This window comes from Taudactylus pleione, unplaced genomic scaffold (genome assembly GCF_031769625.1).
Source record: "Taudactylus pleione unplaced genomic scaffold, aTauple2 ptg000451l, whole genome shotgun sequence".
Classification (NCBI taxonomy): domain Eukaryota; kingdom Metazoa; phylum Chordata; class Amphibia; order Anura; family Myobatrachidae; genus Taudactylus; species Taudactylus pleione.
The window spans coordinates 6,717,783-6,745,530 of NW_028284853.1; the positions used below are offsets into that span (position 1 = coordinate 6,717,783).

Below are 27,748 nucleotides of genomic sequence, written 5' to 3' on the forward strand. Positions count from 1 at the left end.
TTTCCGTCCTATATGTACAAATCCACTAAATTTAAAGATCACCTACTAGTACAGTGGATGAATTATCAAGACGATAATATAGAGGCATGGGATACACCAGCAATCTTTTGGGGTGCATCGAAGGCTGTAATGCGGGGACAGATCATAGCTTTTGTCTCTTCCCAATGGAAGGCAGAAGCTGCTGTGTATAAATCAATGTCAGAGGCCCTAACTTTAGCGTTACAAAATTATATAGCAGACCCTACTGATGTTTCTAGGGAAACGTATGTTCAGACAAAACAACTCTTAGAATCGCACCTTTTATCCCAAGCTAAAAAGGATGTACTGTTCACTAAGCATAAATTTTACAGGTGGGGGAACAAAGCTGGAAAGTTGCTTGCTAACATGTCTAAGCCCTGGCGTAGAAAAACGTATATCACAGCCATTAATGATCCGCATACCAATGCTTTACTCACAACGAATAATGAAATTATAAATAAGTTTGAAGAGTACTATAAGGACTTGTGTAGAGATCTTCCTTTTGATCAGTTTCGGTATGAAGCTTTGATCCCTGATGACTTGTTGCCTTTATTAACTATAGAACAACAGGAGGCACTTTCTGGGAAAATAACACCAGATGAAGTGCTGTCGGCTATTTCACAGTTACAACTCGGGAAATCACCGGGCCCAGATGGTTATTCAAATGAGTATTATAAATTATTGCGGCACCAGGTAGCCCCGATTTTAGTGGATTTGTTTAATGACATGATAGACAACAATTCTCCATTCCCATATTTTACAAATACAACTACAATATTGATCCCTAAACCTCAAAAGGATGTACAAAAATTAGAATCGTACCGACCTATCAGTTTGTTAAATACAGACGCGAAGTTGTTAGCTAAAATTATGGCAAGTCGCTTACAAACTATTTTGCCAGAATTACTAACTCCTCATCAATTGGGTTTTGTAAAAGGGCGTCATTCAGTTCGAGGAGTTAGAGCGGCTATTGCTGCAGTGGCAGTGTCAGCTGGGGCATCTTCAATTTCTACTAACACTCTATTAAGTTTAGATACGACAAAGGCTTTTGACACAGTGTTATGGCCCCATCTATTTAATGTATTACAAATGCGTGGGTTCAACTCTTCATTTATCGGATTGATCAAATATCTTTACTTATCCCCAACGACGTCCCTAATGATAAATGGTTGTACTAGTGCACCTATAGAGATGTTCAGAGGTACTAGACAAGGGTGTCCTCTTTCACCCCTCTTATTTGATCTAGCTATAGATCCGCTGATTAGAATACTGGAGAAGGACGATCATTTTAAGGGAATAAAGATTGGTTCTAAAACAATAAAATTAACAGCATTTGCAGATGATATAATGCTTTACATTGCAAATCCTCATGACTACCTAACGCATATACTGGGGCTTTTGAAAAGTTTTGAAGAAATATCAGGGTTCGCGGTGAACATAGGTAAATCAGAGGCACTTTATTTGGGTTCGCGCAATTCATTGCCACGTCTGCCTAGTGATGTTCCACTTAAATGGGCCAAAGACAGGATTACATACTTAGGTATTGTGCTTCCTAGCAATTTGGCAAATTTATATCCTTTTAATTATAGACCCATTATAAAAAAAATTTCGGACGAATTGGATGGCTGGAGGAATATCACTCTGTCATATATGGGTCGCGCGAGCTTAATCAAAATGATTTCATTTCCAAGATTAATGTACACGCTCCAAATCCTACCTTTGCTCATTACAGTTAAGGATCTGAGTCTTTTAAATAAAATATTTAGGTCCTTTATATGGAATGGTAAGCGGTCTAAGATTAGTTTGTTAAAATTGCAACAAACCAAATTGAATGGTGGAATAAGCTTTCCAGATATCAGATTATATAATAAAGCAGCTATGATCCGTTATTTGTCGGATTGGATAAATGGATCAGAGAATTATGCTAATACCTCACTTGAGCGAGAAAATTTAGACCAGGGCGATTTGATTACGTTTCTTCACTCCCGTGACCAGGAGATACCAATCGCAATTAAAAATAATCCTTTATTGTGGAATACAAAACGAGTATGGCACTTGATAAGACAAGAGGCGGGCCTTAACTCACACAAATCATTATTTCTTCCTCTAGTAAAAAATCCACATTTTCAGTCGGGGCAGGCGACATATCCATTCACAATATGGTGTGTGGTTGGCATTCAGAGAATAGGCTGTTTGGTAGATAAAGAAGCATGTCGGGTTTTATCTTTTAGCGAAGCGGCAGAACAGTATAATGCTTTGTAGGGGTTCCCCATGGCCTTCCTGCAGGCACAGCATTATATCAACTCAGTAATCCAGGTGTTTGTGGCGGAAGATTGGAATAATCCAGTAGATGACCTTCTTTCCAGGCCTCCAATACTCAAGAAAGCAATTTCTAATTATTATCAGTATTTTAAAATATCTTTGGATCACGCGTCCAATGCTAGGGGACTTTCGCAGTGGGTTCAAAAATTTCCTCTGTATACACCGGAAGAGTTATTGACTGCCCTTAATTATTCCTGTAAAACTTTAACATCAACAATATATGTGGAGATGTTTCTAAACATTTTTCACAGAGCTTATTTGTCTCCGCATAGAAGTTTTTTAATGGGACGTTCGGCTTCTCATTCCTGTTATAGGTGCGGAGAAGATAATGCGGACTTATATAATTGTTTTTGGTCGTGCCCAATAGTCCGAGGATTTTGGTTACGGATCAAACGATATGCGGAGTCAGCTTTACTCAATTATGTCCCTTTCATTCCAGAGTGGGCTATTTTGGCATTATACCTACAGATACAAGAGCTAGCAAAGGAAGCAGAAAACTGTTATTGGCAATTAGCGCAGCTGCTCGTAAAACATTATTGCAGGAGTGGATTTCGACCACATCCCCATCTTTTGTGTTATATAAGACAAAGTTATATAACATATTTCGAATGGATTGGGTAGAGGTGGTCTTAGAGAAGGAAAAGAAAGTGGAGAAATTTTTTGATATGTGGGAATCATATATATCTACATTATCCCTCGACGTGAGACGCCAAATATATTATGGTGTGAAGGATACATCTTGGTTTTTACTCCAGACTGTTGGAAATAATACACCAATAGACATCAACTCTGCCACGACCTAATGTGTTTTCATCAGATACAGATGATTATGGATCCTTTGGGGGTGGGGGGGGAGGATTGGGAGAGAGCTCTTTTTTTTTTTTTTTTTTTGTAGTATTATTTATTTGTTTTTGGTTGTATTAGTCAGATGTTGAAAGTTTTAAACATTATCTGATATACATTATGTTCTGATAACTAGGACATATGCAGTGTTTATATGGTGGAGTACTGCTATCATGAGCTATATATATATATATATATATATATATATATATATATATATGTCTATGTGGTTTTTGACTTTTTTTTTTTTTTTGGGGGGGGGGGGGTTTCTTTTCTTCTTTGGTAGACACACTGTTGCTATATTATGTTCACAACAATTATGATCTGTATGTCTACTGTACTCTATGTATATTTATACTTTGCATGATTGTTATTTTGATGTATCTGATTGTGCTTATGTGCGGTGTCTCAATAAAAGAAATTGTTTAAAAAAAAGAATCACACTCTCACTTAATAGAGAAGGAAACCGGTGACCAAGACAAGAAACCCATATAAGCCGGGTGCGTCAGGTCGGGCCCCCTGTGGACCCTATGGACTTCGAAGTAAGAGAGTTAAAGGAAAGTCTACCAAAACTCTCCTTTTCTTCTTCAGGGTCCATATGGCTGCACAGGGAAGACAATGGGGATGTCTCAAAGCAGTTGTTCAAGGACGGGGACGCTCCTGAGCTGAGAGGAGAATCCGACTTCCAAAGGAAGCATCCTGAGGCAAATGTATCAAAGGCATAGAACCTAAGAAAGGTGTGGACAGAAGACCACGTTGCCGCATTGCATAGTTGTTCGGCAGATGCGTCATGGCAGGCTGCCCACAAGGACCCAGAGCGAGTAGAATGAGCAGATACTGTATGCGGCACAGGAAGGCCAGCCTGCGTGTAAGCCTGTGAAATAGTCATGCAAAGCCATCTGGCCAGAGTCTGTTTGTTATCTGGTCAGCCCTTCTTGTGGAATCCATATAGGACAAAGAGGAAATCTATTTTCCTGATGGAACCAGTACGGTCCACGTATATCCTCAGAGCACGGACCCCATCTAAGTAGGCCTCATCTGCCGAGAGGTCTGGTGATTGGAAGACCGGAACTACAATTTCCTCATGAATGAGGAAATGAGACCACCTTGGGAAGGAAGCCAGGGCGAGTTCGAAGAACAGTCCTGTCCTGATGAAAGTTTAGAAATGGAGAGCGACAGGAGAGCACCCCCAAATCTGACACCCTACAGGCAGATGCGATAGCCAGAAGAAAAAGTGTCTCTGCAGTGAGCCATTTGACATCTACTGAGTCCAGGGGTTCAAACAGGGGACCCTGAAGTGCATAGAGAACCACTGACAAATCCCATGGAGCAACAGGAGGGACAAAGGGAGGTTATATACAGAGGACACCCTGAAGGAAGGCGTGAACACCAGGCAGGGGTGCAATTCTGCGCTGGACCCAGATGGACAGAGCAAAGACGTGCACCTTCAGAGAGGCCAGGCGGAGCGAAGATCCAATCCAGCTTGAAGAAAGGCAAGGATCCGAGAAACCCAAAACACCCGAGGGTCATAGCTTCTGGTAGCATACCACTGGAAGTATGTATGCCACACCCGGTGATAGATCGAGACGAAGGCCGGCTTACGTGCTCTGAGCATGGTCTGGACCACGGAGCTAGAAAACCCTTCGGACCTTAGGAGGGATGTCTCAAGAGCCACACCATCAAAGACAGACGAGCCAGGTCCAGATGTTGAAGTTGGAAAGGACCGTCTATGGAAAGAATTTGTTTGAAGATCAGAGTACCAATGGCATCTGGGCCAAGCCAGAACCGTGTCTCCTACTTGCTTGAATTTCCGAAGGACCCGAGGAAGAAGGGAGACTGGAGGGAAGAGGTACGCCAAATGGAAGGTCCACTTCACTGACAAGGCGTCCACGAAGGCTGCTTCGGGGTCCTTTGTCCTGGACCCGTACACTGGAAGCTTGTGGTTGTGTCGCGAGGCCATGAGGTCCATGTCCGGTATACCCCATCTGTCCACCAGGAGCTGAAAGATCTCTGGTTGTAGAGACCACTCCCCGATGTGCATGTCGTGACGGCTGAGTAAATCCACTTCCCAATTGAGAATCACCAGAATGAACATCGTGGAGATGGCCGGGAGATGACGTTCGGCCCACGTGAGAATGCGTGTCACTTCTGCCATTGCCGACGATGACTGTGAGTGCCTCCCTGGTGATCGAGGTATGACACTGCCGTGGCGTTGTCAGACTGTACTTGTACTAGCCTGCTCTGAAGAATGTCCTGAGCTAGATTGAGGGCTCTGTAGATGGCTCGAAGCTCCAGGACGTTGATTGGTAGGAACCCCTCGGTGGGAGTCCAACGACCCTGGAAAGAGTTCTGGCCGATCACTGCACCCCACCCGCGGAGGCTTGCGTTCGTGGTGAGGAGCACCCAATCTGAGATCCAGAAGGAGCGACCCTTGTTTAGGTGGGACATCTGTACCCACCAGGAGAGGGATAGACAAACTTCTGGAGAGAGGACCATCGTCTGGGATCTGATCAGATGGGGCAACCCATTCCACCTGGAGAGGATTAGGTGTTGTAGGGGCCTGTAGTGGAACTGAGCGAACTCCATCATGTCGAAGGTGGATACCATGGACCCCAAGGTCTGTACTGCTGAGTGAATTGACTGTGGAGTAACCTGCGCACTCGTTGCTGTAGTACGGAGATTTTGTCTGCTGTCAAGAAGATTTTCTGAACTTGAGGATCCAGAAGAGCTCCTAGATATAACATCCTTTGAGAGGGGGTCAGGGAAGATTTTTTCCAGTTGATCAACCAGTCGTGTTTTTTTAGAAAGGCCATGTTTATCGGACGATGGCAGTGAAGGACCTCTGGAGAGTGTGCTAACAGCAAGAGGCCGTCTAAGTATGGAAGTAGTCTTACTCCCTGACGATTAAGGTGGGCCACCGTAACTGCCATGATCTCAAAAGGCAGTGCTTGAAATTGGAAATGTTGCTGTAGGATAGAAAACTGGAGATATCGCTGGTGAGAGGGCGCTATAGGAACATGTAGGTAAGCGTCCTGAATGTGCAGAGACCCCATAAAGTCCCCAGGTTCCAAAGCTAGGACACTAGAGCGGAGGGTTTCCATAAACACCTGGGCCACTCCGATAAACTTATTCAGAGACTTGAGATTGAGGATAGGCCGATGAGACCCATTGGGCTTTTGAACCAAGAAAAGGGTAGAGTAATAACCGGTCCCTCCCTGTGACAACGGGACCGGAATTATCACCCCCAAGTGCAGCAAGGACTGAATGGTCGTCTTGGAGAGCCTGTATAAAAGAACTGCTGGGGAAGGGGGAGGTCTCAGGAATGAGAGGGCATACCCGTAAGAGACCACTTCTTGTACCCAAGCATCTGTGGTGGTCTGACGCCAAAACTGGGTCAACTGAAAAAGCTGGCTTCCCACCATGGGCTTCCCCCAGGGGGAGGCCTACCCAGTCAGGCCTAAGGCTTGTCCTCAGATTTGGCAGCTGGATGTCTAGTAGCCCAGGCCTGCTTGGTCATGGGATTGGAGGCCTTTGTGGAAGCAGACTGCAGTGGAACGGACTGACCTTTAGCTTTCCGCTTGGGACAAAAGGACATAAAGGATGACATCCGAAGCCTTGGTGTAGATGCTGAGGGCAGGAAAGCCATCTTAGAAGCTGCCAAGGTAGCCACAATCTTGTCCAACTGGTCCAAACAGGATCTCCCCAGTGTAAGGCAGTGATTCCAAGGCCTTCTTACAGTCCATGTCAGCCTTCCATGAACAAAGTCAAATGATAAGACAGGCTATCACGGAAGTAGCAGATGCCTTGGAAGCTAGGAGACCAGTATCCAAAGCCGCTTCTCCTAAATAGGAGGCTGACCCTGATGTGCGAGATGTAGGACAGCTGTTCCCAAGAAGCATCAGAGGGAAATGAGTTCTCTAGAGCATCTGCCCAGCTCTCAATGGCTTTGGCCAGCCAGGCAGTAGCCATGGCTGAAAGAGTAATAGCTCCTGTAAGAGAATACACAGATTTGAGACAAGCTTCAATCCTTCTATCCGTCGACTCCTTTAAAAAGGTTGCCGTAGGGATAGGTAAAGTAGAACTTTTAACTAGACGTGTCCCGTGGGAATCCACCGCTGGGGAAACTTCCCATTTAGCGCAATAAGCTGCTGGAATAGGAAAAAAAGAAACAAGGCGTTTTGGCAGCTGGAATAGGGAAAATGTTTATAAACTTCCATTATCTTTTCCTGGAGCAGTACATGGCACTTGTTCTAAAGTATAAACTTTGTAAGCTAAAGGTAGGAGGCATAAAAATGGATTTAAATGGGGCCCATTAGTTAACTAAATCCTGTTGTTCACTCACTGTCCACTCCAGGGACAGAAAACACAGGAAGGAAGAAAACCGGTTCATATTTTCTACTAAAATGTAAACCCACTCACATATATAAAATTATTAAAGTCAAAATAAATCTCTCACCTTTAACCTGCCTTCCACCCAGGTACGGACTGGGGAGATGTACTAAGCCTTGAAGAGTGATAAAGTGTAGAGAGAAATAAAGGGGTCTATTTAACAAGCCTTGGATGGAGATAAAGTACCAACCAATCAGTTCCTGTCATTTTTCAAACACAGCCAGTGACAAGTCAGGAGCTGATTGGCTGGTACTTACCTCTGTTCACTTTATCTCCATCCAAAGCTTAGCAAATAGACCCCATAGTATCAACCAATCAGCTCCTAACTGTCACTTTACAGGCTGTGTTTGAAAAATGAGTTAGATAAAGCACCAACCAATCAGCTCCTATCACTTTCCAAGGCTTAGTACATCCCTCCTGAGACTGTACTAAGCCTTGTTATGCCTCACAGAGGGGTGTCGCGGATCACTCCTCCATCGTACTTCATGCCGGTTGAGCAGAGCACCAGGAGACAGAGCTGCTCGTCCAGGCCTGTGGGCCGGACCCGCCCATCTGACATTTGCCAGGAGTGCCAGATGGCCAGTCCGGCCCTGCTTCCACCGTCACTAGATAAGCTGAAATTTCAGTCAGTTAAGCTGCTGTGACCCGGCCCCAAGCTCATTCACACTGTGCATGTCCTTTACCTTTATTTTCAAACCTTTGCAGCATTTCAAGTCAACTCTGGGAACAGGTTTGCGGAGAATGTATACAGGGGCTGATTCAGAGTTGGGAATAGAGAGAGAGATAGCACTTAACTGTGAACCTGGACAAACCATGTTGCAATGCAAGGGGTGTAAATACATACATTGTTTTGCATGTAGTGTAAATACTGGCTGCTTTTACATGTAGCCCACAAATACTGCACAGCTTTATTATTACTCTACAATTTAGATGTCAGTTTGGAAACACTTCTACCAAATCTAAATCTCTCTGCACATTTTAAATCTGCCCCACCTGCAGTGCAGCATGGTTTCACCTAGATGATCAGTTGAGAGAGATATCTCTCTTTATTCCCAACTCTGAATCCTTCCCCATAGTATGCTGGTTGTCTGGCAAGGAATAGTAAATAAAACCCTGCTTGAGGATGTAATATAATAAATCATTTCCAAAATGGCAAAGTAGAAAAAAAATAAAAATAAAAATACCAGGTTAGCAAAATGTTATTTCACTGTTCTTTTTACTGCTGGCCTTGGCTGATATTATTTTGCTAACAAGTATCCCATAGAAAATAAGCAATATTGTTCATAGACCCAAAACTGCATAGAATTTGCAAGTGACATTTTTATGCAATAAATCTACTTGTGTTAGTATCGCTGCTCCTTCCACGTTGATGCAGGTCAATAGTCAGTTGGGGAAAAGTTATAAAGGACTTAAGTTAAAAGCCATAGATCTGCCCCACTGGTTGTAGCAGTATAGCTGTATATGCCGCAATAGCACATCTGTAATAACTGTGATAGAAGCACTGGAGAAGTCTGGGATGGCACATATGTGTGTCCCAGATTCCTATCATATGTGTTTTAAAAACCCCAGGAAAAGTCTGTTATGCCAAACAGACCAGGAGTGTCGGCTTTTGGTAAAAGCCGAGTATTGGGTCCTAGGGGTGTGGATGTGAGAAGAGAAGGGATGGCTCCATCCACAGGCCATTTCAGGTGTTGGGCCTTTCAGTCTGAGAGCAGGCTGATTAGTAGTTGCACCTGCAAGTGGTTCATTTAGCTATGTTAATGTTTTGGTTCAGTGGCTCACATACCCAGACACTGAGGTTTGTTCACAGACACGGTGATATTTGAAAGTGCTGTGTTTGTGTTTGTTGTAAGGCAGTAGGCCCTGTCACTTGTAGAGAGGGAATAACCTGTTAGTGCCCAGACGGGCTAGGATTTATTATTATGTTTTGTTTATTTTGTGATTTATATTGCACAATAAAAACTGGTTCTGACCAGCTTGCACGAAAACCCTGGACTGGTGTGCTGTTTCCTGGCTGCTGTGTGTAAAGGAGGTGTCCATCTACCCCAGGAGAGGGACCCCTATCCCGACTATATCATATAACACAAAAGTGACTTGTGCTACACAGCTGCGCTAATTCTAATTCTGAGCATTTTGCCCCTCTCTCAGGTGAAGTATGAGGTCCAGAAGAGATGGCAGATATGGAAAATGGACAGGACGGCCGAGCTGTGCCACCGATGACCTAACCTGGGGTCAGCCACTGGACTCTTTATATGAGCCTATCAGAATGGAGCTCTGGGCTGCGACACCTCATCTTGTTGCCTATACACCTCATTGTTTTTCTGCTGGTAGGAGGTCAAAATGCAACTTCTATAAGAAGTCGACTACACATCGTGACACCTCAAAGCTGTCACACCAGACAGGACAGCCCAGGGTTCATTGATCAAAGTGACAGACTGGTAATCATGAATATGTACAAACCAATGAAGTTCTACCTTAAAACTTGCTCAAATATAATAATAGGATATGCCTGGGCTTATTGCCTTTGCCTACGCCTATGTGAAAACGAAGCGCTCGGACATAATAAATAGGACTGAGCCGGAAACCTGTACACATTTTATTGTGAGTACATAAAAAGCCAGCTGTGTCGCTTCTTTAAAATCTGCCATAGGCAGAATATCAATTACCCATTCCACTACTGCAGGTTTCACTCAACATCATTTGAAACCAGTATTAAAAAACACAGCGCTGGTTAATAACCCTTCCACCAATATGGACCAGTGGATCATCCCAACTACATCTCCTGCTAGGATGCATAACGTTTGTCAGCCTTCCCCGCTGCAACTTCTGCCATGGAGCTCCATAGGTAAATCACCAAGAGTGCAGCAGTCTGCCTCTGACACCGTCAGCCCAGAGACCAGCAGGCCCCCCTTGCCAATGCTCCCCCTCACCCACCAGAGCTGAGGAAGAGAGGGGCTCCTGTCGGCACCACCTCTGGGTTTGGACATCTTCGGGGTGGAACATTTCACCCACCGTCTGAGTATGAAGAAAATGGTTCCTGGGAAACCGTGGAAAGACCAGATTAGTAACAAAGTTAAAACAAGGGGAGAACCAAAATGAAAAAAACAAACAAAACCAAGGGTGTCCCCATTTTCATTATATTGTAAAGGGTATGAGAGCATCTTTCAATCACTGCCGAAATACGCTATGGGGTACATTGCTTAGGAGTGCTGACCAGGAAACACAAGATCACAGTTTCTATAAAATAGGCAATGGAATGTTCACCGCAGAAGTGACTACTTACTGTATCTGCTAGGACAGTTTCCCAAACTCCGCCATTACAGTCCAGATTTTTAAGCATATCCATGCTTTAGTCCAGATGGTTAAATCATATTGACCAAGATACTAATTAAGGTCACCTGGATATCCTTGGAACCTGGCCTGTAATGGCAGAGTTTGGAAAACACTGTGCTAGGAGATGGATCGGACTTGATCAAAGCAAATCTGTTGGAGACATTAGATTCTGTACCCCTCTGTCGGCACAAAGCTGGCAGTAGCGTGACCTCTAAAGGTGGTGTAAAAGTCCCAGCTGTTATCTTCCACCACAACGTAAGATATTCTGTGCTAGATTAAATGATTACTGAAAAAAGTATCAACACTGTTGACAATGGCTGAATTTAGAGCTTTAATGGACAGCATCCGGTTTAAGGGCCTCAGCTGTCACCTTTGGTCACTTATAATTACAGAGAAGCGCTGAAGATTTATTGATGGACATTGAACAGACTCCTGTTAAGGTTGCAGCCCTATAAACATGTCTTTGTCGGAACCTAACGCTAGTACAACGCAGACTATTCTGGCAGGAAAACCTTGCTATTTTTCACACACGTCCCATGGAGGTGCAAACAAAAAACAAGCAGGGTTCTCCTCCTATACTAAGCCGATATATCACAGTCAGACCACCCTGGCTAATGGCATCTGCCCCAATGTGTGAGAAGACACCACCATCACGTTACAGAACAGCCTATGTAAATACAAACCGTTCCATTAATTAATATAACAACCACTGTGAGATCACACACAATCGTATTCTCCTATAGATCATCTGTTACACTCCTATACAGATCTGAGACTATTATCCCATGTTTTCAAAGTCGTACTTCCCAGTATGCTAATCAGTTTATTAAATTATTAACTAAAAATGCTGATAAAAATAGGCTCCTGAATTGGTCAGGGGACATGACAGAACCTCCGTCCAGACACAGATTGTATTACTGGCTCACGGCATTCATGGAACAGTATTAGAACTCCAGACATCCTTTGCACTGATCGCTGGTACATTGAGAAAGTTGAAGTGGAACAGGCGGCTTACTGCTGTGTGATGGGCAATGTAAAAGGAAGCAGGAACCATCATTCACTGATTGCTTACCCTAATGCTCAGGGATCCGGCCACTTATGCCTTCCTTTATCCGATGATCTCGTCTTTTCCAGGTTTTCTTGTACAGCCCTCAATAGCTTTTCTGTAAAAACATGGTGATAAAACAACGGCCAATAAGTCATCAGTGCAACAGTTATATTATATAAAGGCATAAAATAAAAATAAAGATTTATTTTGGAGCTTTCAAACGGACTCTATGTCTTCATGGGGTCTTCTTCAGTATCTATAAATAGTAGTTTACTACTAGTTTACGTACGTATTACGCACATGCAGCATCTCAGAAGTCTACTGACATAACCCAAGTACCGAGTACCTCAGAAGTCACCTGACATAGTCCAAGTGTGCAGTACATGACGTGACATAATCTAAGTGTGCAGTACATGACGTGACATAATCTAAGTGTGCAGTACATGACGTGACATAATCTAAGTGTGCAGTACATGACGTGACATAATCCAAGTGTGCAGTACATGACGTGACATAATCTAAGTGTGCAGTACATCACCTGACATAATCTAAGTGTGCAGTACATGACGTGACATAATCTAAGTGTGCAGTACATGACGTGACATAATCTAAGTGTGCAGTACATGACGTGACATAATCTAAGTGTGCAGTACATGACGTGACATAATCTAAGTGTGCAGTACATGACGTGACATAATCTAAGTGTGCAGTACATGACGTGACATATGCAGTACATCACGTGACATAATCTAAGTGTGCAGTACATCACCTGACATAATCTAAGTGTGCAGTACATCACCTGACATAATCTAAGTGTGCAGTACATCACCTGACATAATCTAAGTGTGCAGTACATGACGTGACATAATCTAAGTGTGCAGTACATCACCTGACATAATCTAAGTGAGCAGTACATCACCTGACATAATCTAAGTGTGCAGTACATCACCTGACATAATCTAAGTGTGCAGTACATCACCTGACATAAACTAAGTGTGCAGTACATCACCTGACATAATCTAAGTGTGCAGTACATGACGTGACATAATCTAAGTGTGCAGTACATCACGTGACATATGCAGTACATCACCTGACATAATCTAAGTGTGCAGTACATGACGTGACATAATCTAAGTGTGCAGTACATCACCTGACATAATCTAAGTGTGCAGTACATCACCTGACATAATCTAAGTGTGCAGTACATGACGTGACATAATCTAAGTGTGCAGTACATCACCTGACATAATCTAAGTGTGCAGTACATCACCTGACATAATCTAAGTGTGCAGTACATCACCTGACATAATCTAAGTGTGCAGTACATCACCTGACATAATCTAAGTGTGCAGTACATCACCTGACATAATCTAAGTGTGCAGTACATCACCTGACATATGCAGTACATCACCTGACATAATCTAAGTGTGCAGTACATGACGTGACATAATCTAAGTGTGCAGTACATCACCTGACATAATCTAAGTGTGCAGTACATCACGTGACATATGCAGTACATCACCTGACATAATCTAAGTGTGCAGTACATCACGTGACATATGCAGTACATCACCTGACATAATCTAAGTGTGCAGTACATGACCTGACATAATCTAAGTGTGCAGTACATCACCTGACATAATCTAAGTGTGCAGTACATCACGTGACATATGCAGTACATCACCTGACATAATCTAAGTGTGCAGTACATGACGTGACATAATCTAAGTGTGCAGTACATCACCTGACATAATCTAAGTGTGCAGTACATCACGTGACATATGCAGTACATCACCTGACATAATCTAAGTGTGCAGTACATGACGTGACATAATCTAAGTGTGCAGTACATCACCTGACATAATCTAAGTGTGCAGTACATCACGTGACATATGCAGTACATGACGTGACATAATCTAAGTGTGCAGTACATGACGTGACATAATCTAAGTGTGCAGTACATCACGTGACATATGCAGTACATCACCTGACATAATCTAAGTGTGCAGTACATGACGTGACATAATCTAAGTGTGCAGTACATCACCTGACATAATCTAAGTGTGCAGTACATCACCTGACATAATCTAAATGTGCAGTACATGACGTGACATAATCTAAGTGTGCAGTACATGACGTGACATAATCTAAGTGTGCAGTACATGACGTGACATAATCTAAGTGTGCAGTACATCACCTGACATAATCTAAGTGTGCAGTACATCACCTGACATAATCTAAGTGTGCAGTACATGACGTGACATAATCTAAGTGTGCAGTACATGACGTGACATAATCTAAATGTGCAGTACATCACCTGACATAATCTAAGTGTGCAGTACATCACCTGACATAATCTAAGTGTGCAGTACATCACCTGACATAATCTAAGTGTGCAGTACATCACGTGACATATGCAGTACATGACGTGACATAATCTAAGTGTGCAGTACATGACGTGACATAATCTAAGTGTGCAGTACATCACCTGACATAATCTAAGTGTGCAGTACATCACCTGACATAATCTAAGTGTGCAGTACATGACGTGACATAATCTAAGTGTGCAGTACATGACGTGACATAATCTAAGTGTGCAGTACATGACGTGACATAATCTAAGTGTGCAGTACATCACGTGACATATGCAGTACATCACCTGACATAATCTAAGTGTGCAGTACATGACGTGACATAATCGAAGTGTGCAGTACATGACGTGACATATGCAGTACATGACGTGACATAATCTAAGTGTGCAGTACATCACCTGACATATGCAGTACATCACGTGACATATGGAGTACATCACCTGACATAATCTGAGTGTGCAGTACATCTCCTGACATAATCTAAGTGTGCAGTACATCACGTGACATATGCAGTACATGATGTGACATAATCTAAGTGTGCAGTACATCACCTGACATAATCTAAGTGTGCAGTACATCACCTAACATAATCTAAGTGTGCAGTACATGACGTGACATAATCTAAGTGTGCAGTACATCACCTGACATATGCAGTACATCACGTGACATATGCAGTACATCACCTGACATAATCTAAGTGTGCAGTACATCACCTAACATAATCTAAGTGTGCAGTACATGACGTGACATAATCTAAGTGTGCAGTACATCACCTGACATATGCAGTACATCACGTGACATATGCAGTACATCACCTGACATAATCTAAGTGTGCAGTACATGACGTGACATAATCTAAGTGTGCAGTACATGACGTGACATAATCGAAGTGTGCAGTACATGACGTGACATAATCGAAGTGTGCAGTACATGACGTGACATAATCTAAGTGTGCAGTACATGACGTGACATAATCTAAGTGTGCAGTACATGACGTGACAATCTAAGTGTGCAGTACATGACGTGACATAATCTAAGTGTGCAGTACATGACGTGACATAATCTAAGTGTGCAGTACATGACGTGACATAATCTAAGTGTGCAGTACATGACGTGACATAATCTAAGTGTGCAGTACATGACGTGACATAATCTAAGTGTGCAGTACATCACCTGACATAATCTAAGTGTGCAGTACATCACCTGACATAATCTAAGTGTGCAGTACATCACGTGACATAATCTAAGTGTGCAGTACATCACCTGACATATGCAGTACATCACGTGACATATGCAGTACATCACCAGACATAATCTAAGTGTGCAGTACATGACGTGACATAATCTAAGTGTGCAGTACATGACGTGACATAATCTAACTGTGCAGTACATGACGTGACATAATCTAAGTGTGCAGTACATGACGTGACATAATCTAAGTGTGCAGTACATGACGTGACATAATCTAAGTGTGCAGTACATGACGTGACATAATCTAAGTGTGCAGTACATGACGTGACATAATCTAAGTGTGCAGTACATGACGTGACATAATCTAAGTGTGCAGTACATCACCTGACATAATCTAAGTGTGCAGTACATCACCGGACATAATCTAAGTGTGCAGTACATCACCGGACATAATCTAAGTGTGCAGTACATCACCTGACATAATCTAAGTGTGCAGTACATCACCTGACATAATCTAAGTGTGCAATACATCACGTGACATATGCAGTACATCACCTGACATAATCTAAGTGTGCAGTACATGATGTGACATAATCTAAGTGTGCAGTACATGACGTGACATATGCAGTACATCACCTGACAATTTAAGTGTGCAGTACATCACGTGACATATGCAGTACATCACCTGACATAATCGAAGTGTGCAGTACATGACGTGACATAATCGAAGTGTGCAGTACATGACGTGACATAATCTAAGTGTGCAGTACATGACGTGACATAATCTAAGTGTGCAGTACATGACGTGACAATCTAAGTGTGCAGTACATGACGTGACATATGCAGTACATGGCGTGACATAACCTAAGCGTGCAGTACATCACCTGACATAATCTAAGTGTGCAGTACATCACCTGACATAATCTAAGTGTGCAGTACATCACCTGACATAATCTAAGTGTGCAGTACATCACCTGACATAATCTAAGTGTGCAGTACATGACGTGACATAATCTAAGTGTGCAGTACATCACCTGACATATGCAGTACATCACCTGACAATCTAAGTGTGCAGTACATGACGTGACATAATCTAAGTGTGCAGTACATGACGTGACATAATCTAAGTGTGCAGTACATCACCTGACATAATCTAAGTGTGCAGTACATCACCTGACATAATCTAAGTGTGCAGTACATCACCTGACATAATCTAAGTGTGCAATACATCACGTGACATATGCAGTACATCACCTGACATAATCTAAGTGTGCAGTACATGATGTGACATAATCTAAGTGTGCAGTACATGACGTGACATAATCTAAGTGTGCAGTACATCACCTGACATATGCAGTACATCACCTGACATAATCTAAGTGTGCAGTACATCACCTGACATAATCTAAGTTTGCAGTACATGACGTGACATAATCTAAGTGTGCAGTACATCACCTGACATAATCTAAGTGTGCAGTACATCACCTGACCTAATCTAAGTGTGCAGTACATGACGTGACCTAATCTAAGTGTGCAGTACATCACCTGACATAATCTAAGTGTGCAGTACATCACGTGACATATGCAGTACATCACCTGACCTAATCTAAGTGTGCAGTACATGACGTGACATAATCTAAGTGTGCAGTACATGACGTGACATAATCTAAGTGTGCAGTACATCACCTGACATATGCAGTACATCACCTGACATAATCTAAGTGTGCAGTACATCACCTGACATAATCTAAGTGTGCAGTACATCACGTGACATATGCAGTACATCACCTGACATAATCTAAGTGTGCAGTACATGACGTGACATAATCTAAGTGTGCAGTACATGACGTGACATAATCTAAGTGTGCAGTACATGACGTGACATAATCTAAGTGTGCAGTACATGACGTGACATAATCTAAGTGTGCAGTACATGACGTGACATAATCTAAGTGTGCAGTACATGACGTGACATAATCTAAGTGTGCAGTACATGACGTGACATAATCTAAGTGTGCAGTACATGACGTGACATAATCTAAGTGTGCAGTACATGACGTGACATAATCTAAGTGTGCAGTACATCACCTGACATAATCTAAGTGTGCAGTACATCACCTGACATAATCTAAGTGTGCAGTACATCACCTGACATAATCTAAGTGTGCAGTACATGACGTGACATAATCTAAGTGTGCAGTACATGACGTGACATAATCTAAGTGTGCAGTACATGACGTGACATAATCTAAGTGTGCAGTACATCACCTGACATAATCTAAGTGTGCAGTACATCACCTGACATAATCTAAGTGTACAGTACATCACCTGACATAATCTAAGTGTGCAGTACATCACCTGACATAATCTAAGTGTGCAGTACATCACCTGACATATGCAGTACATCACCTGACATAATCTAAGTGTGCAGTACATCACCTGACATATGCAGTACATCACGTGACATATGCAGTACATCACCTGACATAATCTAAGTGTGCAGTACATCACCTGACATAATCTAAGTGTGCAGTACATCACCTGACATATGCAGTACATCACGTGACATATGCAGTACATCACCTGACATAATCTAAGTGTGCAGTACATGACGTGACATAATCTAAGTGTGCAGTACATCACCTGACATAATCTAAGTGTGCAGTACATCACCTGACATAATCTAAGTGTGCAGTACATGATGTGACATAATCTAAGTGTGCAGTACATCACCTGACATAATCTTAAGTGTGCAGTACATCACCTGACATAATCTAAGTGTACAGTACATCACCTGACATAATCTAAGTGTGCAGTACATGACGTGACAATCTAAGTGTGCAGTACATCACCTGACATATGCAGTACATCACGTGACATATGCAGTACATCACCTGACATAATCTAAGTGTGCAGTACATCACCTGACATAATCTAAGTGTGCAGTACATCACCTGACATAATCTAAGTATGCAGTACATGACCTGACATAATCTAAGTGTGCAGTACATGACGTGACAATCTAAGTGTGCAGTACATCACCTGACATATGCAGTACATCACGTGACATATGCAGTACATCACCTGACATAATCTAAGTGTGCAGTACATGACGTGACATAATCTAAGTGTGCAGTACATCACCTGACATAATCTAAGTGTGCAGTACATCACCTGACATAATCTAAGTGTGCAGTACATCACCTGACATAATCTAAGTGTGCAGTACATGACGTGACAATCTAAGTGTGCAGTACATCACCTGACATATGCAGTACATCACGTGACATATGCAGTACATGACGTGACAATCTAAGTGTGCAGTACATCACCTGACATATGCAGTACATCACGTGACATATGCAGTACATCACCTGACATAATCTAAGTGTGCAGTACATCACCTGACATATGCAGTACATCACGTGACATATGCAGTACATCACCTGACACAATCTAATTGTGCAGTACATCACCTGACATATGCAGTACATCACGTGACATATGCAGTACATCACCTGACATAATCTAAGTGTGCAGTACATCACCTGACATATGCAGTACATCACGTGACATATGCAGTACATCACCTGACACAATCTAATTGTGCAGTACATCACCTGACATATGCAGTACATCACGTGACATATGCAGTACATCACCTGACATAATCTAAGTGTGCAGTACATCACCTGACATAATCTAAGTGTGCAGTACATCACCTGACATAATCTAAGTGTGCAGTACATCACCTGACATAATCTAAGTGTGCAGTACATCACCTGACATAATCTAAGTGTGCAGTACATCGCCTGACATAATCTAAGTGTGCAGTACATCGCCTGACATAATCTAAGTGTGCAGTACATCACCTGACATAATCTAAGTGTGCAGTACATCACCTGACATAATCTAAGTGTGCAGTACATGACGTAACAGATGCAGTACATCACGTGACATATGCAGTACATCACCTGACATAATCTAAGTGTGCAGTACATCACCTGACATAATCTAAGTGTGCAGTACATGATGTGACATAATCTAAGTGTGCAGTACATCACCTGACATAATCTTAAATGTGCAGTACATGACGTGACATAATCTAAGTATGCAGTACATAACCTGACATAATCTAAGTGTGCAGTACATGACGTGACAATCTAAGTGTGCAGTACATCACCTGACATATGCAGTACATCACGTGACATATGCAGTACATCACCTGACATAATCTAAGTGTGCAGTACATCACCTGACATATGCAGTACATCACCTGACATATGCAGTACATCACCTGACACAATCTAATTGTGCAGTACATCACCTGACATATGCAGTACATCACGTGACATATGCAGTACATCACCTGACACAATCTAATTGTGCAGTACATCACCTGACATATGCAGTACATCACGTGACATACGCAGTACATCACCTGACATAATCTAAGTGTGCAGTACATCACCTGACATATGCAGTACATCACGTGACATATGCAGTACATCACCTGACACAATCTAATTGTGCAGTACATCACCTGACATATGCAGTACATCACGTGACATATGCAGTACATCGCCTGACATAATCTAAGTGTGCAGTACATCACCTGACATAATCTAAGTGTGCAGTACATCACCTGACATAATCTAAGTGTGCAGTACATGACGTAACAGATGCAGTACATCACGTGACATATGCAGTACATCACCTGACATAATCTAAGTGTGCAGTACATCACCTGACATAATCTAAGTGTGCAGTACATCACCGGACATAATCTAAGTGTGCAGTACATCACTTGACATATGCAGTACATCACCTGACATAATCTAAGTGTGCAGTACATCACGTGGCATAATCTAAGTGTGCAGTACATCACGTGACATATGCAGTACATCACCTGACATAATCTAAGTGTGCAGTACATGACGTGACATAATCTAAGTGTGCAGTACAATGACAATGGAAGGGGTAGATCCAATGTAAGCGCATTAATTAAAAGGCTGATTGATTGGCTGCTTGCATTTTATTGAATCCACCCCTAAAAGGTGCATACACACACACGATTTTTTGAATGATTATCGATAACGATATCGTTCAAAAAATCGTTCACTTTCTGAGTTAAAACAATGAACGATTATCGTTCATGCGCGTTCACGTTTGTAGTTCAGTCAGACTGACCAACTCAACGATTTTCAGTAAGGGAATATGCAAAAATCGTTTGTAGTTCAAAAAAATCGTTCATTACATTTAGTAAATGAACGATTTTAGTAAACGATTATCGTTCATTTTTCCCTTATAAAAATGAACGAAAATAGTTTACTAAAATCGTTCATTTACTAAATCGTTGTGTGTGTGTATGCAGCTTTAGTGTTAGGAGAATATTCTATATAACATTTACCAGCCTGGTTCCATTATTAGGCCACTCACTTGTCTCTGAATCAAGGTTAATATGACAGCAAGTAGGGTAGACATATTTAAACAATGTAATTAGCTTCCAATGCTGCAACAATGAAAGTATAGACATATGGAGGTAACAAATTCAATATAAAAAAGCACTATGTGATCACAGAGCGGTCCAAGTCCGATGTCCATATAACCACAAGGTGGCCATTGCTTACCTAGTACCACAGTGCTTTCCTCCAGGGAGGCCGAGAGCTCCTGCATGTTTGTGGACTTCAGTGTTGCATCATTATTCCTAGGAGATCCTAACAAAGGAACACCCATAATAAGTTCACTGTTAGCCAAACGCATCTTGGAAAATACACTAAGACAATGGCCAAATAGAATGTTCTGTGCTTGCTCCTGGATCAGTGTACACCACACGTACGACAGGGAAGAAACGGTCATTACAGAGATGAGAGAGAGTCACCCAGGTGCATCTTCAACTATTGCTCAACACAGGCAAAATAAAAACAACATCATACAGTTATTGCTGAAGCGCATTGTGTTTGACTGTGCTCAGGATCAATGTGTGCTCCCCTTCTTCCACCCGCTCGTACCTGGTTGCATGAAGACAGGTGCCCCAGTTCTTGCCGTGTTCATTTTGCCCACCCAATGTGACAGCTCTTCCTGGCAGTTCCTATGACAAAAGACAGAAGTAGAAGATGATAAAGACTTTAAACTGAAACAGCCTGGAGACATAGACTGAGCGGCCAAATTATTATGACCACCAGGAACAGTAATTATTCCGCAGATAATGCGGAGTTAGGAGGTCTGACTCTGTATAAGAGCGGACAGGCGGAGGTATGCAGAGACTAATGAAGCGTATGACATAATAGGTAAATGACGCAATCTGATGGACTTTGAACGTGACATGATTGTTTAGCGGTGTGAGCAGTATGAAAAGGGCTGCACTGGTGCATTGTCTGAGGGCACAACTTGTTAATGTAAAGAGAGTGGCCCAGTAGGCAAAAAACTGGGTCTGAGCGCCATTCTCTGTTACACTTGAGCGGCATGGGGAGTGGGCAGACTTGTTCAGTCCCACAGATGGGCCACAAATTACGGATAATCTGAGTCAGAGAGCAATTCAGATGACCTCTCAACAAACAGCATGCCGCACATTACATAGTATGGGCTACAGAAGCAGACGGCCTGCCCGTACGCCATTGTTATTTGCTGCAACCAGGTTGAAACGCCTCCAGCTTGCTCAGGAACACAGGAATTGGACAGTAAATGATTGGAAATGGGTCATGTGGTCACGTTTTCAATTTACACCATGCAGATGGTACGGCGAGGATATGGCGACAACAAGATGAAAGCATGGATCCTCCCTGCATTGTCACAACTCTTCAGGCTGGCGGAGGAAACTTTATGTGGGTTCCAGTCAATAGATAGACAGTAAAAAGGTTGATAATGTCTAGATAGGCAATAGGTCGACAGGGACAAACGGTCGACATGGATGAAGGTCGACAAATCAAAATATCAACAAAAAAAGGTTGACACAAAAATGTCCGACATATGTTTTTGTTTGTTTTTTTAGGGTTAGGCACTTACCGGAGGGTTGGCGTTAGGCACTAGATGGGACGGATAATGGGGATGTAGTTATATTACTGGTGGCCAGAATCCCAATGTGTCAGAAGCCCGACCCGAGACTAAAGATAGGTGTTGAAATCCCAACGCCTATCTTTAGCCAGACGCCAAAATCCTGACAGCCGGCATCCTGATCTAAGGTAAGCGAGGCTTGTTAGGTCTTAGCCGTGGGGGAAGGGGAGGAGGGTTAGGTTTAGGCACCCCAGGGGGACTTAGGGTTAGGCAACCCCCGGGGAAGGTTAGGCTACGGGGAGGGGGGTAGTTAGGCACCCCCGGGGGAGGTTAGGGTTAGGCACCTCCCCTGGGATGGTTATGTTTAGGGTGCGGGAAGAGGGGGCTAGGGTTAGGCACCATCAGGGTAGGTTAGGGTTAGGCACAAGGGGGGGAGGGGGTTAGAGTTAGGCTCCATCAGGGGGAGGTTAGTGTTAGGCACAAGGGGGGGGAGGGGGTTAGGCTCCACTAAGGGTGGATTAGGGGGGGGGGTGATAGCATACTTACCACCCCTGTCGGGATCTTCATCCATCGGGATGCCGCTGTTGGGATTTGAACCCCGATTAAGCACTTACCCCAACGATTAGGGTTGGGCACCAGGAAGGAGGGTTGGGGGGGGGGGGGGGGGGGGGAGTGTCTGCCATTTTTTTTGTCTTGGCCTTGACCCTGTTGACCTATTGCCTATCTAACATCTGTTGTCTGTCTAGACATTGTCTATCTAATTCCTGTCTATCTTTTATACCAAACTCACTTTATGTTATGGGGCATGTTTTAATGGACCCTTTGGTTCGTGTGGACAGTTAGCAGAACCCATGCCTGGAAGAATTCAAGCTGTAATAAGGGCAAAAGGTGGCCATACAAGGTACCACCACTGTGGTCAAAAACATTTGTTATGATGATCATATTACTTAATACCAGAGAGAAATGTTCTGTTCAAATATCGTTGCTCGATAAGGCCAAACTAGTATCTGGCAACCTCCCTGGCAGTTTCCCCATTTATATATTTAATTCTTCCATTTCTTCAATTTGCATTATGCTGAAGATCTCAGAGCTTCTTACACACTATGCTGAATACCTGAGATGTTCCACTGCACGTTGGGCATCAGCAGCCAGGTTGCACGTGGCCTCCAGCTGGCTGCGAGTGGCCCTCCACTTTGTGTCCTGCTCCATCAGGCAGCTCTCAGCCACGGCTCTGAGCTCTCTCTCCTGGGCCACTTGTCCTTTCAGAAGCTCCGTCTCCTCACATTTCTGTGCGGAAAAGAGACCAATCGATTTTACATTTCAAACAAAATGAGAAGAACAGAAAATAGAAAATTATGACCTTTACCTATCAAGAACAAAAAGACAGACATAGGTCCCGATACAGGGCTTTGAGTACATACAGTACGTCTGCAATTTTCCACCTGGGCCATAAGTGTGCAGACAAACTTAAGCATTGAGAGGTGGACCCGGTATTTGTATGCTGCATGCCCCCAGCCACTTGTGTCTAGTGGGAGAGGGGAGAAACTTACCTCGTCCTACTCATCCTGTGCGTGGTCCAGCGCTGCTGCCCACCAACAGCACAAGTGACCTGTACCCTCCCCTCCCCCCACATGAAAGCCCACATTGGGAATGGGTGGTCCTAGGCCAGCTTCTAGCACACACTGTATGGGTGACCTTGTCAAAATTAGAAAAATAAATGCAGATTGAAGGCTCCCAGTGGCAGCACCAACAAATACACCCATTCCTGTATGAACTATAAAGAAACATGAGGCTTCCTGCAGAGAAAGAACATGGAGGCGAGTATTTTGCAGATTATTTAATGTGCCAAACACCTGGTCCCAGCCCTCTATACACATGGCATGCAGGGCACTTTTGCACAGTTGAGCTGGCTTTGCTCCCAATTCTGTATGATGCATCGCATACCTCTTACCTTATGCAGCTGTATGGCCAGTTCCTGCATCTCCGCTTCCAGGCGGTCTGCATAGGCCTGTTCCAGAGTGCCTCCTGGAGGACGGGCAGAACTGTGCCAGCGAGCAATAGCCGAAGTCATTTTCCTCTTTGGTCCAAATAAACTGTGAGATAGTAACAAAGTACTTACAAATCAGAGGAGACTAAGGGGCATGAAGAGAGAGGGCGATGTATTGCTTAAAATATTTCCCAAAAACATGACCCAATTAAGTCTTTATAGGTAATTATTTATGAAGTGACCCAGTGTATTTTATATTTAGGGTCACTGGGGTGACTTTGAAATGAAAAGGCCACATGGGCGATAAATTTAAAAAAAAAAAAAAAGCAATTCAGTCATTTACATCTTACACCACATAATATTCATAAAAAGAGATCCAAACTAACCCCCTAATCCAATGCACGACGGCCACCCTCCTTCATGTAACTTTTTATAGAGAAAAACACACACACAGCTGTAATTGCCCCTCTAGACTATTGTAACAGTGACCATCACCGCACCACCAGGCTCTGCACTCACGTGATTCCTACTTCCCGCAGGTCAGTCTCCGTTAGAGTTAGGAAGATACTGAGATTGACGTCCTGCTCCTGGAAGATAGGCAGGTACTTGGAGCATCCTATCTGTTCTAGCAGCTCTGCAAGGTCCTAAATGGGGAAAAGGGAACAAAATTACGGAGATCAATAAAAGGTGATCAATCTCTTCCCACAGAAGTAACAAACACAACCTTTTAACCTTGTTAACCCAAAAGACCGGTTCAGCAACCTGGAAAAATGGTTTCTGATGCTCCAGCCAGAAGCTTCAGGTTACTTAAGAGGTTCCTGTGAACACCATTGTTATAGGGGAACTTCTCATGATCATTTAGAGGAGCTACTGAGGACTAGAAGGACATTTATCCTGGTGGATAGACTGGAATACCGATCGTCAAACATAGACATGTCATAATGGTCAGACTGAAGACCTGACCACCGGTGTAGCTACCGACAAGCTGGCCGGAGGGTCACTCCAACACTCAACTTCACCCAAAACTAAAATTTTGCTCAGGGTGGAGTTGTAGTTAAACTAGCGAACAGAATTTCACCAAAATCAAAAGCTTACATACATGCAAAGCACTTTTTGCTAGTGCTCCATGGGCTGTAACAGTCCTGTGCCGCACCACTCCTCTTCATGAGAGTGCCGAGGACCCTCCCCCATGACCATTCTATTCACGCAGGCATCTACGAACTCTCAGCCTATTTGAAACAGGAGCAACTAAGTAAGCGTAGAGAATAGCGCCGTGAGAGTCCATTACAGCCATTGGCAGCCCCTGGTGAACCAGCTAAAGCCAAGTATGGAATTACATTTTTAGTTCAACTCTGCCCAAAAGTAAATTTTTGGTTTTGCGTGGAATTTCTTTAGAACAAGGTTAAATTATTTCTCCAGTCATTTGTAACACATCTGACAGGCAATCGGTGTCACCGACAAGTAAATCTAATCCATTCAACATAATAGCTTTGCGGTACGGTTTTTAGTTCTGCCACTCACATCACAAGACGCTGTGGAATCCATCTCTGGTCCGCGATTTATAGTCCAACACTATGAGCATTGTGGTGGTTTGCATATATATGATACAGATTAAAAGCACCAGTTGCCGTAGTAAGTGACTGATGAAAACTCCAGAGCAGAGGCAGACCGGGTGTTTGACATCCTAGCAAAATAGTATTGTACAGAGCCAAAGTCTACCTTGGGCCCGGAGTAAGGTGGAACCTCCGGATCGGTCATGGAGTTGGTGACCCTGCAATGTGAGAGCCCTGGAGTGGTGTGGACGTCCCCGTTACGCTGCCTGCCTTTGCAGAATGATTTCGTGGGTTTCCTGTTGGCAGGTTCCAATGATGGGTCGGAGTCCTGAAGAGAAAAATAAAAGTTTTTCTAAAGTACAACTTGTGCTGGAAGGCAATAACCCTGCGTGACAGGAAGTAATGTACAGAACACTGCAAATGACAAGAAATTTGGACCTGTATTCAATTTGGAGCGAAAAGCCGTTTTCGCATGTTTTTGGCGAAAACTTTTCGACGATGGCGTAATTTTCGCCTGTTTTGATTTTTCTCCGTATTCAATTTGAAAGACTTTCCGCCTAGGCGGAAAGACAATGCAATGTAATAGGCGAGCAGGCGGAAAAAAGTGCAGAATTGGGGTTTTGGGGTGCAACGTTGCGGGAACCCCCGTGCAGCCTTCAGTCAGTCTCCCAAAGGTAAACGGTGTCAAAAAAAAAAAAAAAAAAAAAAAAAACACTTAAGGACACCCCAAAAAATCACTATGAATTTGGGGGCGAGGAAAAAAAAAAGTTGGGGGACAAAGTTAAAAACTAGCGAACTTGACTCTGGGGGGGGGGGGGGGGTGTCCCCAAGTATGCCCCAGGTGTTTTTTTGATTGCAGGTGCTCGCGGCAGGTGGATTTTTCACGATTTTTTCAACTTCACTTTAGCAACTTTAAAATATGCTGACTCCAATTTTCAAGTCCCCCAAATTTGCTGGGATAAGTTATTTTCTGCAAAAAATACTCCAGAATACTATTCTGCACCACGCATACAAAAACGCTATTTAGCAGCTATTGAGCCCGTTTAAAAACACCAAATACCTTCAGCTAGCCAAATCGGGGGGGGGGCGGGGGGTATCATAGGGAACCCCCATGTCAGAGCATCTTTTGGGGGGTGTCAGGCTGATTTCCCCAAACCTGACAGGACTTTCCGCTTGTTTCAGTTTTGCCGGGTCCCGTTTTCGCCTACTTTCAAATTGAATACGGCGATACGCGGGCACAGGCGCAATACTTTTCCGCCTGCAAAACATGTGATGTAGGCGAAAAGTCCGGGAGGCGAACAAGTATCGCGGCTCGGCTCAAATTGAATACGGGCCTTGGCGCTTAACAGGAGGATAAACATTAATGTATCAAAACCGCGTGCTGCTCTCCAATCACAGACTGACATGGAGAGGCTTGTGTACATCATGAATGAAAGTATATACATATGTAGGAGCAGGATGAAAAAGGAAAAGACCTTTCAACATGACATGGTTAAAATATCTAAAAGAAAATATCTAGGGAGAGATTTATCGAACCTTTAAAAGGGAACATGTAGATGTGTTGCCCATAGCAACCAGATTCTAGCAATCATTCAGCTAGTACATTTTATAAAATGACAGATAGAACCTGATTGGTTGGAAGTCCCCAACTAGCAGAAGCAATGAGGCCCATGTCCAGGAGACAATGCTTGGGAGAAGC

General features: G+C 43.2%; 2 protein-coding genes across 3 annotated transcripts in view; one reads left to right on the forward strand and one right to left on the reverse strand.

The window, feature by feature from the left end:
• The window catches only part of LOC148505544 (glucagon receptor-like), a 110,903-nt gene extending 98,729 nt beyond the window's left edge, over nucleotides 1-12,174 (forward strand). The window contains exon 14 of the mRNA XM_088448186.1: nucleotides 9,721-12,174. Within this exon, the coding sequence (XP_088304312.1) occupies nucleotides 9,721-9,792 (72 nt within the window). The 3' untranslated portion in view covers nucleotides 9,793-12,174. The remainder of the gene's footprint in view (nucleotides 1-9,720) is intronic.
• Nucleotides 10,154-27,748, reverse strand: part of ANKS3 (ankyrin repeat and sterile alpha motif domain containing 3) — a 35,686-nt gene continuing 18,091 nt past the window's right edge. For both annotated transcript variants that reach the window (XM_088448185.1, XM_088448184.1), the window contains 8 exons: nucleotides 26,216-26,377; nucleotides 25,016-25,140; nucleotides 24,461-24,602; nucleotides 23,624-23,796; nucleotides 21,528-21,607; nucleotides 21,147-21,233; nucleotides 11,978-12,068; nucleotides 10,154-10,609 (listed from right to left, as the gene is read on the reverse strand). In XM_088448185.1, coding sequence (XP_088304311.1) covers nucleotides 11,986-12,068; nucleotides 21,147-21,233; nucleotides 21,528-21,607; nucleotides 23,624-23,796; nucleotides 24,461-24,602; nucleotides 25,016-25,140; nucleotides 26,216-26,377 — 852 coding nt within the window. In that variant the 3' untranslated portion in view covers nucleotides 10,154-10,609; nucleotides 11,978-11,985. The remainder of the gene's footprint in view (nucleotides 10,610-11,977; nucleotides 12,069-21,146; nucleotides 21,234-21,527; nucleotides 21,608-23,623; nucleotides 23,797-24,460; nucleotides 24,603-25,015; nucleotides 25,141-26,215; nucleotides 26,378-27,748) is intronic.